The sequence below is a fragment of the Oncorhynchus kisutch genome, linkage group LG17, assembly GCF_002021735.2.
Source record: "Oncorhynchus kisutch isolate 150728-3 linkage group LG17, Okis_V2, whole genome shotgun sequence".
Classification (NCBI taxonomy): domain Eukaryota; kingdom Metazoa; phylum Chordata; class Actinopteri; order Salmoniformes; family Salmonidae; genus Oncorhynchus; species Oncorhynchus kisutch.
The window spans coordinates 79433205-79447609 of NC_034190.2; the positions used below are offsets into that span (position 1 = coordinate 79433205).

Consider the following 14405-nt stretch of genomic DNA (forward strand, 5'->3'; position numbering starts at 1 on the left):
ATGAGTCTTGGATTGGTGCACACTAGCAGCTTAGAATGATGCATATCAGGATGGCAAGGCTTGTTTTTGTCAGGTTACACAAGAGTCCCTCTCATCCTGCCTTGTTGGCAGCCAATGGAACAGATACTGTTCCCAGAAATCAGGGGGGGAAGAGTGGCGCAATGAGGGGCAGATTTCCGAATCCTTTGGGAATCATCAGGAGGTTGGAACCAGAGGGAAGATATGTGGTCACTGAAAACAAGTGTCCTATTCTTGAAGCTAACCCTAAAAGGAGTTGTTTGCAGAAGAACCGTGCTAGAGAGGGAGAGATATCTGCTTGTAGAATAATTATTTTGAGGAAGTGGTCAGAGTTGGTGCAGAATAACACATCTAAAAAATCTTGATGCGGTAACAAGTTGTTTTTTCTGTCCTAGAAGTTCATTGGTAAAGAGCTGAATGAAGGTTCAACCTGTTTATTTTGGTATTGGGCAGAGTTAGCTTGTTTGGTTAGTTCATGTTAATCCCCTTGACAACATCCAAGAGACTTGAATTACTGCACTATTCAATAATCAGAGAAGTACTTATTATGTACCCAAGCAGCCCGTTCAAATTAACTAAAGAGATTAACACAGGGCAATTAACTCATCTTTTTCATGTTGTATACTTTGGAAGAACGCCTGGGACTCTGGCAACAGAAGGTGAAGTCATAGAGGAGTTCAGTCTTACAAACTTTATTTACTTAATTCCATACATCTCAATTTCTTCCAGAGAAATCCAAAAGCTGTGAGCTCAGAGTTATGGGGGGTTGGAGTTTGGTGTGAGGCATTCAAGCCCCGGTGACACCATCATTCCCTCAGTTCAGTGGTGACTCAAAAGGGCTCCAGATTGAACCATGGCCAACCGACTTGATAAATACGGTTTGAAGAGGGGAGTCGAAGTGCCCTTGGAATCCTAATGAAGCAGTCTTTTGTGAAGCCTTTCCCAGTACAAAATAAGCGGCCTGGCTATAGCCAACAGTTCCACCAGAGGTGTCCGTTGCCTTGGCAACGCCAGACAAATAAAAATGTTGATGGTCGACTGTTGTCCGTTGAGTGACAGGTCAGTAGAGCGAAAGTATAAGCGAGGCTTTAACCGTCTAAACACTATGCTTCTGGTGCTTTGCCATATGTAGCATAACCTGTTTCTCACCCTTTAGCAAGCAAGGCATTAGTTCCTGGATTACGTCTTTTGAAGGTCTTCAGAGGTTTATGAGCTTTAAGCCTTAAAAGTTGTAGTTCAGTTCAAGTGTGACGACCACATTTTATCTTCCAAAATCTTGGGGTGGCAAATGTAATAGAAAGGATGACGTTTATTTTTTATGATATATTGGGCATGTATTGTGGACCGAGTCATTGTTCTGGAACATTTCTCCCCATCAGGGAGTGTGATGAACTACGCCAATGAGGTTGGGATAGGTAATGGTTGGTCAACACAGTCCAGGCAGGCAGTTCATAATGAGGTTGGGAGAAGTGGTGGTTGGTCAACACAGTCCAGGCAGGCAGGCAGTCCATCATTATGGCAGCTAGCGAAGCCACCTTGCCAACACCGAGCACTTTTACATGGGGAAAGGGGGATACCTAGTCAGTTGTCCAACAATGTATTCAACTGAAATGCATCTTCCGCATTTAACCTGGGGAGGGGGGGGGGGCTTCCATAATCAGCATCCACGTCTTCGGAGCCTGGGGAACAGTGGGTTAAACTGCCTTGCTCAGGGGCAGAACGACAGATTTTTACATTGTCAGCTCAGGGATTCGATCCATCAACAACACCTCGACTGTGCCGGTACCCCCTGTATATAGCCCCGCTATTGTTATTTACTGCTGCTCTTTAATCATTTGTTACTTAAAGTTTTTTTTCTAATTCTTAAAGCATTGTTGGTTAAAACTTCTTGGTGACAGGGGGCAGTATTTTCACGTCCGGATGAAATGCATGCCCAAATTAAACTGCCTGCTACTCATCCCCAGAAGACAAGATATGCATATTATTAGTAGATTTGAATAGAAAACACTGACGTTTCTAAGACTGTTTGAATCATGTCTGTGAGTATAACAGAATTTATTTAGCAGGCGAAACCCTGAGGAAAAACCATTCAGGAAACCATTTTAGGTCACTCTTTTCAATAGGTTTCATTGGGAATCCAGATTTCTGAGGGACCTTCATGCAGTTCCTACCGCTTCCACTGGATGTCACTAGTCTTCAGAAATTGGTTGAGGTTTTTCCTTTGTGTAATGAAGTAGCCCTGTTCAAAACGAGGGTCACTTGAAGTGTACTGTTAGATAGAGGCGCGTGACCAGAAAGGTAGCGTCAGTTTGTTTTCTCCCTGTATTGAACACTGATCATCCAGTCTTCAATTTTATCGATTATTTACTTTAAAAAAATACCTAAAGTTGTATTAAAAAAGTTGTTTGAAAAGTTTTGGCAAATTTTACAGGTAACTTTTGAGATATTTTGTAGTCACGTTGGGAAGTTGGAACCGGTGTTTTTCTGGATCAAATGCACCAAATAAATGGACATTTTGGATGTATATCGACGGAATTATCGAACAAAAGGACCATTTGTGATGTTTATGGGACATATTGGAGTGCCAACAGAAGAAGCTTGTCAAAGGTAAGGCATGATTTATATTTTTATTTCTACGTTTTGTAGGGTTGAAATACGCTTCTCTCTCTCTGTTTACGGAGGTGCTATCCTCAGATAATAGCATCGTTTGCTTTCGCCGAAAAGCCTTTTTGAAATCTGACATGTCGGCTGGATTCACAACACGTGTATCTTTAATTTGGTATCTTACATGTGTGATTTAATGGACGTTTGATTTTTAGTCATTTATTTGCATTTGGTGCTCTGCATTTTCTCTGGCTTTTGGCTTTTGTATTGTAAGTAAGCAATTCACTGTAAGGTCTACACCTGCTGTATTCGGCACATGTGACAAATACATTTTGATTTGATTTGGCCCAACGCTCTACATGGCACAACCATGGCAACTTCTGTAGGGATAAGTTCAACAGGCTTCCCATTTTGTTGGAATATAAATCTCCGGCCCAAACACTGAGACAAGAGTGCGACGTTGAATTAACAAAATAAGCTTGTTAAATATACAAGAGAGATTTATTCAGTTCATAATTACATCTGTTTTTTACTTCAATATTGTTCCTAAAGTTTTGCGGAGAACTGGCATGGCAGTGCAAACTGTACAGAACAAATAAACATGCTTGGAAACGAGGGTCAAGACAGTGTAACCAATCATCCTTCAACAGCCTGAACACTGAGCAAGACAAGAAGTCGTCGACAAATCAGTTCCCCATATAAAAACCTTTTTTTTTGTATAATAAAATAAGAGAGACGTACATAAGTGTTTAAAAAACATGCAGTCAAATAAAAAACAGGTAGCAGGGGTCTTTAAGTAGAATAACTTGTATGGTACAGCTTTCCAAATCACTGGCAGCTCACTCAAATCACACTTCACTGTACTCACAAAATGTATAAAGTTGGATTTAAGACTTTTTAGGAAAAATAATTATTGTTGCCATTTACTCTTATCCTTTTCAGTAAAGACTCATTGACTAAACAATGACACTGACTAAACAACAATCTTTTTTTAAAATCCATAATCTGCAATATATTACACTTGTTTAAATTGTTTACAAATATTTCTAGCACATGGCTGGGCTACTGGTGATATATAATGAGTTAACGCAGATTATTATTCAATTCAAAGACATGCTCAAGAACTTTGGCGACTAGTAAGTATTTTATAAACCTCCCGCTTTGGGCTGGATGTGTCAACATGTAAATCATACATGCAGAATCTATGAGAATAATTACTGTCTAACCTCAAATTAGCCACGGAATCTCTAGTTTGAAAGCTGGAAGGTGAGAGGTGCCATTTTCCCTAAATTTTCCCCCACATGGGTCAGCCCCCTAGCAATTCAAGTTCAAGCCAATGAGCTTCAGCCCCTTGCCGTTTGAGTGACAGCTAGCAAGATACACACAAAGCAGAGCAGAGAAAGCTAAGATGTGATGCACATACCTGCACGTGTCGTAGTACGCAATTTTCGAGGACCAGTTTTGTCTCATGAGCGCTACTTTCAGAACTACTGGCTCAATAAATATATTTTAAAAAAAACATCTCTACACATTTTAAAAGTACAGTATATACATATTGTTAAAATTTGAAGTTTAAAAAGGGTTTTATAATAGTAAAACTCCACTAATGGTCGTCTATTGCTACTTTAGGATCAGCTCAACTCACAATGAATACTCGAAACATAAGTCTTTGAACCTAGACAGTCAGGCATATACAAACATGGGCCGTCACTGTGTACCTAGACAGTCAGGCATATACAAACATGGGCCGTCACTGTGTACCTAGACAGTCGGGCATATACAAACATGGGCCGTCACTGTGTACCTAGACAGTCAGGCATATACAAACATGGGCCGTCATTGTGTACCTAGACAGTCAGGCATATACAAACATGGAAGTCACTGTGTACCTAGACAGTCAGGCATATACAAACATGGAAGTCACTGTGTACCTAGACAGTCAGGCATATACAAACATGGAAGTCACTGTGTACCTAGACAGTCAGGCATATACAAACATGGAAGTCACTGTGTACCTAGACAGTCCGGCATATACAAACATGGAAGTCACTGTGTACCTAGACAGTCCGGCATATACAAACATGGAAGTCACTGTGTACCTAGACAGTCCGGCATATACAAACATGGAAGTCACTGTGTACCTAGACAGTCAGGCAGGCATTGCTTATCCAATCACATTCCACCGTTCCTCATTTGGTGCAAACAAATGAGTGTATTGGTAAAGGATGCTTTCATTATACAACTCATTGCTGTTTCTATTATTTCTGAGCAATTATCTGGTGTTTGTTGTGACCATTGTGGTAAAAATGACTAGTCCATCTTTTGTGACCTGCTAGGCATTTGCTGTGTATAGGTGTTCATAGTTAATGTGAGTTACTGAACACATTTATCAGAGAAAAACTGCTTGTGACTGTCTGGAAGTAGAATGATTCTCCTTGATTAAATACATTTAAAAATACATCCTGTCAAGATATACAGAATGTCATTCCTTTAAAAATTACAATTTACCTTCCTGGAAAGCTGGATGGAATTTTAAATGAGTTATGCTTCTATGTCTCTCTCACGCTCAGTTCCAAAAGGAGTCTGATTCTCAGAGCTTGAGCATGAAAAAGACCTCGTTGTTGTCAGAGTTTAGGGAGGTCTGGGACTGTCTGTTGGGGGGCCCTGGGGTGCTGAGCTGGCTCAGCAGATCCAGGCTAGCGCAGGGGCTCCGGGCTACGCAGCACGCCCCCTCCGGGTTCCCCCGCTCCTCCATGGGGCTACCGCCACCGCTAATGCTAGCGTTAGCAGCGCCAGTAGCAGGGTGGGACTGGTTGAGACACTGCAGCCTCTGCCTCTCTTGGGCCTGCTTGGCCCTGTTGGCGATGTAGCGCACCCTGCTCTGGCTCCGGGACGACGTCCTCCGTAGTGGGGGCTCCTCCTGAGGCTCCTCCAGGGGCCCCTGGCGCACCTGGGGGGCAAAGTCGCGAGCCTTCAGGGGCTCCACATCCGTCAGCCTCCTCAGCTGCTCAGTTAGGTCGCTGGGCAGCCGGGGCCTCTGGGGATTATGGTTAGGGTAACCCTGCCGCAGGTCGTTCCGGGAAGGCCTAATGATGAAGCTGCGGGTGATGCTGCGGTACTTGCTGTCAAAGTTGCAGGCAATGTCATCTGAGGTCAAGTCCCCCAGGCTCTTAGACATAGAGGCCACGGTATCCTGGGGGCTGGTTGCGGCAGCAGAGGGCTTCTTGGCTGGGGGGGAGGAATGCTTCAGCCCTTCCATGTAGAGGCGGCTCCAGGTGTGCCTCCTCTGGGTTATTCTGCTGGGTGAGTCCACTGGAGGCTCCCTGTGGGCGCCAAGGGGCCTGGGTTGCAGTTCGTCTTCTGGTTCCCCCAGGTGGCCCTGCAGGAGGTTGGGGTTGGACTTGCTCTTGCTGACCTGCAGTGTCTCGAAGGAGGCTATGGCAGAGTGTGGCCGGTTGACCCAGGAGGGTGGGTCCGGAAAGATGTCGCCCGGGGAGGTTCCGTTGCTCTGACAGGTGAGGCTCTTCCTGGCCAGATTGGGCAGGGACAGGTCAATGACAGTGTCGTTGGACGATATGCTGGAGGATGAGGACACGCTGTCTCTGTGGCTGCCTGGCTTGGGCTCCAGCTTGCTCCACAGCCGGTCATTCAGGGTGGCGTCGGTGCACACCTCTGGCATGGCTGATGACTGCTGCTGCCCCCCAGCCACCGCCTGCACGTGGCCCTCCATTTTGGTCCTTCTGACAGGCGTGTTCAATGGGCTGCTGCCAAACAGAGCTCTCAGGGCCTGGACTTTCAGAGGGCTGGCGTCTACAGAGGGGTCGGGGAGAGGAACAGGGGACTTTGCACTTAGCTCAGTCTTGAGTTCAGCATCGTCCTTTGTGTGGCCTGACTGAGTATACGGTGCTTCCACTCGGCATGGAGAGTGCCCCACTGGTGACGAGGTGCCATCATCGACCCGGGGGTCTCCGCTGTACTGTGAGGGTTTCAGGTCTTTGGGGTCATGTGTCACAGGGGCCGAGGTAGTCCTGTGAAGGGCAGGCGGTCTCTTGTTGTCCCCCCTACCGTTAACGGGACCCTCCTCCCCCCTACCGTTAACGGGACCCTCCTCCCCCCTACCGTTAACGGGACCCTCCTCCCCCCTACCGTTAACGGGACCCTCCTCCCCCCTACCGTTAACGGGACCCTCCTCCCCCCTACCGTTAACGGGACCCTCCTCCCCCCTACCGTTAACGGGACCCTCCTCCCCCCTACCGTTAACGGGACCCTCCTCCCCCCTACCGTTAACGGGACCCTTCTCCCCCCTACCGTTAATGGGACCCTCCTCCCCCCTACCGTTAACGGGACCCTCCTCCCCCCTACCGTTAACGGGACTGTCCGCCTCACTCTTAGAAGCCGGGGATGAGGTGAAGATGGTGATTGCTGTGGATATAGGGAGCGGTGGAGGTGGGGAGTGACGTGTGGATGAGTGGTCTGCTGGAGTGGAAGAGGAGTGAGTGAGATGGCGGTCCTCCAGTTCATCAGCGATTGGTGCGAGCAGTCGAATAGGGGGAGCTGGTGTCTGCACTGTGGAAGGGTCTGGGGGGGGGGGGGGAGAGAGAAGAGGAGCACCAGATGTGTAAGCACAGGACTACATTCATTATCAACAGTCAAAATGGTTACTGCAATGTCAGCCGGGGAGGTTCCGTTGCTCAGACAGGTGAGGCTCTTCCTGGCCAGGTTGGGCAGGGACAGGTACGTATAGTATCATCATGTGGGTCTTTTGATGCACACAGCATATACACAAATATAATGTTTCACACTAAACATAACTGCAATTCAACATATGCTTATGGGTTCAATCAGTATCCCGGAAGTTCGGCTTTACAGCATGATTGACATTTTTAAAAAGGCAATGTTCCCGCTTTAGCGGAGAGCGTATTTACGGTAAAACGCTGCCTCTGTCATCTCAATCTGAAATCACCTTTACAGTTCTACAAACCAGGGAATCTGTAACGTTTAAACTATAAAGACTCATATAGAGCCCTAAAATGGGACCTTGATGGATAGATGCCTAAATGACCCATATTCATTCTGATGAAGTGCGTTCATCCACTGATGATCAGGACGGTTCTGAGCTGAAAACAGAAAACGACAACAATGGAATGGGAATTACCAGCAGTGTAGTTATGAGTGGAAATGATGATTCACACAAGTGAGACTCCATGTGCCCCAAAACACAGTCAAATCATTCTGGTGAAATCTGTGTCCCTAGCTCAACCTCGACATGCTTGCCCTAAAACACAGTACAAAGTGTGTTGTTAAACCCCCCCATCTGTGACTCTATTAATTAGTGCGTAACGTAGCAAACACGTTTTGCAACGGAAATCTAAAAACAAGTGTTTATTATTAGAGGGGTTCAGGTACCGTTCAGGTAACAAGGAGGTACCTTAGTCCCTGATCCAGTCTGCGTACACGGTGCTTACAGAGACTGGGTGAAGGAGGGTTATGAAGACAGTCACAGGGAATGAGCAGAAAACAGTGGGTGAGGGTGCAGACATTCAAGGGTTCTCCTTACCTGGCTATTGTCATCCCCTCAATTCTGCACTAGGAACAGAGAGAGCGTGCAGAGAGAGGGACAGAACAAAGGAGGTTAGCAGAGGGAACAGTGCAGAGAGAGGGACAGAACAAAGGAAGTTAGCAGAGAGAACAGTGCAGAGAGAGGATCAGAACAAAGGAGGTTAGCAGAGGGAACAGTGCAGAGAGAGAGACAGAACAAAGGAAGTTAGCAGAGAGAACAGTGCAGAGAGAGGGACAGAACAAAGGAAGTTAGCAGAGAGAACAGTGCAGAGAGAGGATCAGAACAAAGGAGGTTAGCAGAGGGAACAGTGCAGAGAGAGGGACAGAACTAAGGAGGTTAGCAGAGGGAACAGTGCAGAGAGAGGGACAGAACTAAGGAGGTTAGCAGAGGGAACAGTGCAGAGAGAGGGACAGAACAAAGGAGGTTAGCAGAGAGAACAGCGCAGAGAGAGGGACAGAACAAAGGAGGTTAGCAGAGGGAACAGCGCAGAGAAAGGATCAGAACAAAGGAGGTTAGCAGAGGGAACAGCGCAGAGAGAGGGACAGAACAAAGGAGTTTAGCAGAGGGAACAGTGCAGAGAGAGGGACAGAACAAAGGAGGTTAGCAGAGAGAACAGTGCAGAGAGGGGGACAGAACAAAGGAGGTTAGCAGAGAGAGGGACAGAACAAAGGAGGTTAGCAGAGAGAGGGACAGAACAAAGGAGGTTAGCAGAGGGAACAGTGCAGAGAGAGGGACAGAACAAAGGAGGTTAGCAGAGGGAACAGTGCAGAGAGAGGGACAGAACAAAGGTGGTTAGCACAACTGGATGAAGGAGAGAGAACAGTGCAGAGAGAGGGACAGAACAAAGGAAGTTAGCAGAGAGAACAGTGCAGAGAGAGGATCAGAACAAAGGAGTTTAGCAGAGGGAACAGTGCAGAGAGAGGGACAGAACAAAGGAGGTTAGCAGAGAGAACAGTGCAGAGAGGGACAGAACAAAGGAGGTTTGCAGAGGGAACAGTGCAGAGAGAGGGACAGAACAAAGGAGGTTAGCACAACTGGATGAAGGAGAGAGAACAGTGCAGAGAGAGGGACAGAACAAAGGAAGTTAGCAGAGAGAACAGTGCAGAGAGAGGATCAGAACAAAGGAGGTTAGCAGAGGGAACAGTGCAGAGAGAGGGACAGAACAAAGGAGGTTAGCAGAGGGAACAGTGCAGAGAGAGGGACAGAACAAAGGAGGTTAGCAGAGAGAACAGTGCAGAGAGAGGGACAGAACAAAGGAGGTTAGCAGAGAGAACAGTGCAGAGAGAGGGACAGAACAAAGGAGGTTAGCAGAGAGAACAGTGCAGAGAGAGGGACAGAACAAAGGAGGTTAGCAGAGGGAACAGTGCAGAGAGAGGGACATAACAAAGGAGGTTAGCAGAGGGAACAGTGCAGAGAGAGGGACAGAACAAAGGAGGTTAGCAGAGGGAACATTGCAGAGGAGAGGGCTGAAACAAGGAGGTTAGCAGAGGGAACAGTGCAGAGGAGAGGGCTGAAACAAGGAGGTTAGCAGAGGGAACAGTGCAGAGGAGAGGGCTGAAACAAGGAGGTTAGCAGAGGGAACAGTGCAGAGGAGAGGGCTGAAACAAGGAGGTTAGCAGAGGGAACAGTGCAGAGGAGAGGGCTGAAACAAGGAGGTTAGCAGAGGGAACAGTGCAGAGGAGAGGGCTGAAACAAGGAGGTTAGCAGAGGGAACAGTGCAGAGGAGAGGGCTGAAACAAGAGTGCGTAGAGTCATTTGCGAAAATTGATAACGTATCAGAATACTACTTCATTATAAGGGCAAAACGATAAACTTCACAAATATCACGTTTCTAAACTATTTAAAAAACTATGTCTACAACAGAAGTATACTGTGCTGTATACTGTGCTGTGAAAAGACAGTACAACTTACCACAAACTAATTACAGACCGTAACACAAGAGAGCCTGTGTTAAGTGAAAGGGTAGCAGCTGAAGCTGAGTTTAAAGAGAAAAGTAGAGAAATATTATAATAGAATAGTAATAGAATAGAAATACATTGTGCTAAATGTATGGTGAACATCCTTCATTGTAACATCGCCATAAATCCCCCCCCAAAAATGATCCAACTTGTGATTTCCTTTGATGTATTGCACTGAGTGGGAGATACTAAGTCTGGGTGAGCAGGGGTTGAGAGAACAGCTGATGTTCATCAGGGTTTGGACCAGGAGAGTTGGAGGGCTCCCCCCGGGTCAAGTCATATGATGGTTTGGCTCTTTCACTTTTGGGGGAGATGTTTAATGTTCATTGTTACCAAAGGGTTGAGTTCTAGAGTGATATGGGGCCTTCAGTCAAACAAGGTGGTGTACTTTCCATAGAATAGTGAATCTCTCATTATTTGGTATATTTTCTTTTCCTTGCTCTACTTTTATCTGTTTGGCACAAAATTATGAAATATTTTTCTAACAACTCATTACTAGTTTGCTACTCATTATTACAATTATGTCTTTTAGTACCATTGAGGTTATAAATTCTAGTAACGATGGGTAGTTAGTGGGAATTTATGTGCTAATGAGCTAAAGTCAAATTTGATTGGTGAGGGGATGAGTGTTCTTCAACTCTGACTCTACGAGGTCTGGAGCCTGCTGGTTTTCTGTTCTACCTGATAAATAATTGCATCCAGCCGGTGTCCCAGGTCTAAATCAGCCCTGTCCACGCCTTGGTCAGAGGGGGACAATGTAGAGAAAAAGCAGTGGAACTGAGGTCCAGAGTTGGTCTGGACACAAAAGGGTGACTGAGTGGTGAGGGAACCGGAGGTCTAGAACACTAACGGTAACTTTTGATTGGTGGAAGAACCGGAGGTCTAGAACACTAAAGGTAACTTTTGATTGGTGGAAGAACCGGAGGTCCAGACAAAAGGGTGAGTTTGATTAGTGAGGGGACCTGGGTTCTAGACTACATTATAAACCCATAGACATCAGCTCTCTGAAGAGTGGGTCTTCTGGGGGTACTGCTCACAGCACATGGCTTATTACTAGGGGATCAGCACTGCACATGTGCTCACTATGGCAACTGTAAGGGACTGCTGTGGGTGCTTCTAAAACACCTCAATGGGTACTACTGTGGGCACTGCAATGGCAGCTCCACCTTCCTGGCAAAGAACATGGGGCATTTACTGTGCAGCTCGTCCATCTTCTGAGCAAAGAGGAGGTTCATCTCACGCTGCAGGGTGCCCACGGCGAGCCTGCCGCTGTCAAGAACCCCTCGCGGAGGCAGCGTAGGAGCCAGCTCGAGGCTCCCCAGGCTCTCGCAGCTGCTGCAACTGTCGCCGAGCGACAAGCTGCCACAGTCGGAGCTGCTGATGGTAGTGCCAGGGGCCGGGCCGCAAGCACTGCCGTAGTTGGGCAGCGGGGCGCCGCTCCGGCAGTCGGGGGTGAGCGTCGCAAGCGGGGAGGTAGGAGGGGAGGGGAAGCGCCGGTGGGGCATGATGCAAGAGCAGGCGTTCCTCTCGGCGGGGTCAGGGTGAGCCTCAGTGGGGTCAGGGTGAGCCTCAGTGGGGTCAGGGGGAGCCTCAGGGGGAACCTCAGTGGGGTCAGGGGGAGCCTCAGGGGGAACCTCAGTGGGGTCAGGGGGAGCCTCAGGGGGAGCCTCAGTGGAGTCAGGGGGAGCCTCAGTGGAGTCAGGGGGAGCCTCAGTGGAGTCAGGGGGAGCCTCAGTGGAGTCAGGGGGAGCCTCAGTGGAGTCAGGGGGAGCCTCAGTGGAGTCAGGGGGAGCCTCAGTGGAGTCAGGGGGAGCCTCAGTGGAGTCAGGGGGAGCCTCAGTGGAGTCAGGGGGAGCCTCAGTGGAGTCAGGGGGAGCCTCAGTGGAGTCAGGGGGAGCCTCAGTGGAGTCAGGGGGAGCCTCAGTGGAGTCAGGGGGAGCCTCAGTGGAGTCAGGGGGAGCCTCAGTGGAGTCAGGGGGAGCCTCAGTGGAGTCAGGGGGAGCCTCAGTGGGACAGGTGTCCAGAGTTTGATGGGCTCTGGCTCGGGACCTGGGAAAGGGGATAGGTCGGAAGAACGCCTGGGGCTGGAACAGGGGCAGGGCCTCAGCTCTGGGCTTGGCCTGGGCCAGGGACTCATCAGGCTGGGCTGCGGCCAGGGCCTGTGGTTTGGGCTTTGGCTCGCTCGGGTTGAACCTGCCTGAAGGGAGTGGGACAGCGGAAGGCTCTCTCAGGCCTCTCTGTCCACACCTTGGTCCTCTCACCCCATTTCTCCTCATCCTTGAACTCCTTCTCCTCTGGGCTTTCCTTAGAGCTAATAACACAGATCATGCAGTTGGAGGAGACCCCCATCATGCCACTGCTGTTGAGGGCCACGCGGGCAAACACTCCATGTTTCTCATTCAGGGAGTCGTGGCAGCGCAGCCGATTGACCTGCTTTAGGGGCTCGCTCAAGGAATATCGGCGGAAGCGAGGTGAGCCCTTACCTTTGCCCTCGTCGGGGTGGAAAGCCTCGTTGGTGCCATGGTGCCTGTTGGTGCCTTGGCGTGATGCGGCAGGGGCAACGGCGGCCGTGTTGTCCCAGGTGCCCTGATGGAGCAGCGGGGGCTGGGAGGAGGCAATGAGGGGGCTGTCCTCTAACTCCCGGTCCTCGCTGGTGCCTTCTGAGCGGTAGTCTTTGGTGTCGGTGGCGATCTCGGGGAAACCCTCCTTGACCTTGGGCAGGACCTTGGTGGGCGCGCTGGCCGTGCGGCGCAGCAGGTGGGCGCCGAACGTGTGCTTATGGCTAAGCTGTGCAGCAGCATGGCTGTCGAGAGAAGTCTGCTTTGGGTTTCTGTGAAACAGCCCTTTGATGCCGCTGGACACCTTGCCCTGAGAACAAGAGACAAACCAACATCATGAACTGGTTCACAATAAGCATTTACCTGGACATACAGTACTGACAGAGAGGGGGGGGGTCACCATGTACAGAGGGGGGGGGTCACCATGTACAGAGTGAGAGGGGGGGGGGGGTCACCATGTACAGAGTGAGAGGGGGGGGGTCACCATGTACAGAGTGAGAGGGGGGGGGGTCACCATGTACAGAGTGAGAGGGGGGGGTCACCATGTACAGAGTGAGAGGGGGAAGGTCACCATGTACAGAGTGAGAGGGGGAAGGTCACCATGTACAGAGTGAGAGGGGGGGGTCACCATGTACAGAGTGAGAGGGGGAGGGTCACCATGTACAGAGTGAGAGGGGGAGGGTCACCATGTACAGAGTGAGAGGGGGAGGGTCACCATGTACAGAGTGAGGGGGGGGTCACCATGTACAGAGTGAGAGGGGGAAGGTCACCATGTACAGAGTGAGAGGGGGAGGGTCACCATGTACAGAGAGGGGGAGGGTCACCATGTACAGAGAGAGGGGGGGGTCACCATGTACAGAGAGGGGGGGTCATCATGTACAGAGGGGGGGGTCACCATGTACAGAGTGAGGGGGGGAGGGGTCACCATGTACAGAGGGGGGGTCACCATGTACAGAGTGAGGGGGGAGGGGTCACCATGTACAGAGAGAGGGGGGGGGGTCACAATGTACAGAGTGAGGGGGGGAGGGTCACCATGTACAGAGTGAGGGGGGGAGGGTCACCATGTACTGAGAGGGGGAGGGTCACCATGTACAGAGAGGGGAGGGTCACCATGTACAGAGAGGGGGGGGTCACCATGTACAGAGTGAGGGGGGTCACCATGTACAGAGAGGGGGGGGGGTCATCATGTACAGAGGGGGGGGTCACCATGTACAGAGTGAGGGGGGGAGGGGTCACCATGTACAGAGGGGGGGTCACCATGTACAGAGTGAGGGGGGAGGGGTCACCATGTACAGAGAGAGGGGGGGGGGTCACAATGTACAGAGTGAGGGGGGGGGAGGGTCACCATGTACAGAGTGAGGGGGGGAGGGGTCACCATGTACAGAGGGGGGGGGGGGTCACCATGTACAGAGAGGGGGGGTCACCATGTACTGAGAGGGGGAGGGTCACCATGTACTGAGAGGGGGAGGGTCACCATGTACAGAGAGGGGAGGGTCACCATGTACAGAGAGGGGAGGGTCACCATGTACAGAGAGGGGGGGGTCACCATGTACAGAGAGAGGGGGGGGGGTCACAATGTACAGAGTGAGGGGGGGAGGGTCACCATGTACAGAGTGAGGGGGGGAGGGGTCACCATGTACAGAGGGGGGGGTCACCATGTACAGAGAGGGGGGGTCACCATGTACTGAGAGGGGGAGGGTCACCATG

The 14405-nt window shown here is 49.8% G+C and overlaps 1 protein-coding gene across 6 annotated transcripts in view; it reads right to left on the reverse strand.

Moving 5' to 3' along the window:
• Nucleotides 1-3107: 3107 nt before the first annotated feature.
• The window catches only part of LOC109907093 (1-phosphatidylinositol 4,5-bisphosphate phosphodiesterase eta-2), a 228799-nt gene continuing 217501 nt past the window's right edge, over nt 3108-14405 (reverse strand). For 3 of the 6 annotated variants that reach the window (XM_031794730.1, XM_031794731.1, XM_031794729.1), the window contains exons 21-22: nt 12624-13008; nt 3108-7200 (exon numbers count right to left, since the gene is read on the reverse strand). In XM_031794730.1, coding sequence (XP_031650590.1) covers nt 5213-7200; nt 12624-13008 — 2373 coding nt within the window. In that variant the 3' untranslated portion in view covers nt 3108-5212. Of the gene's footprint in view, nt 7201-8179; nt 8209-12623; nt 13009-14405 lie in introns of all 6 variants that reach the window. The other 3 variants (XR_004203738.1, XM_031794732.1, XM_031794733.1) reach the window with 3 other exon arrangements.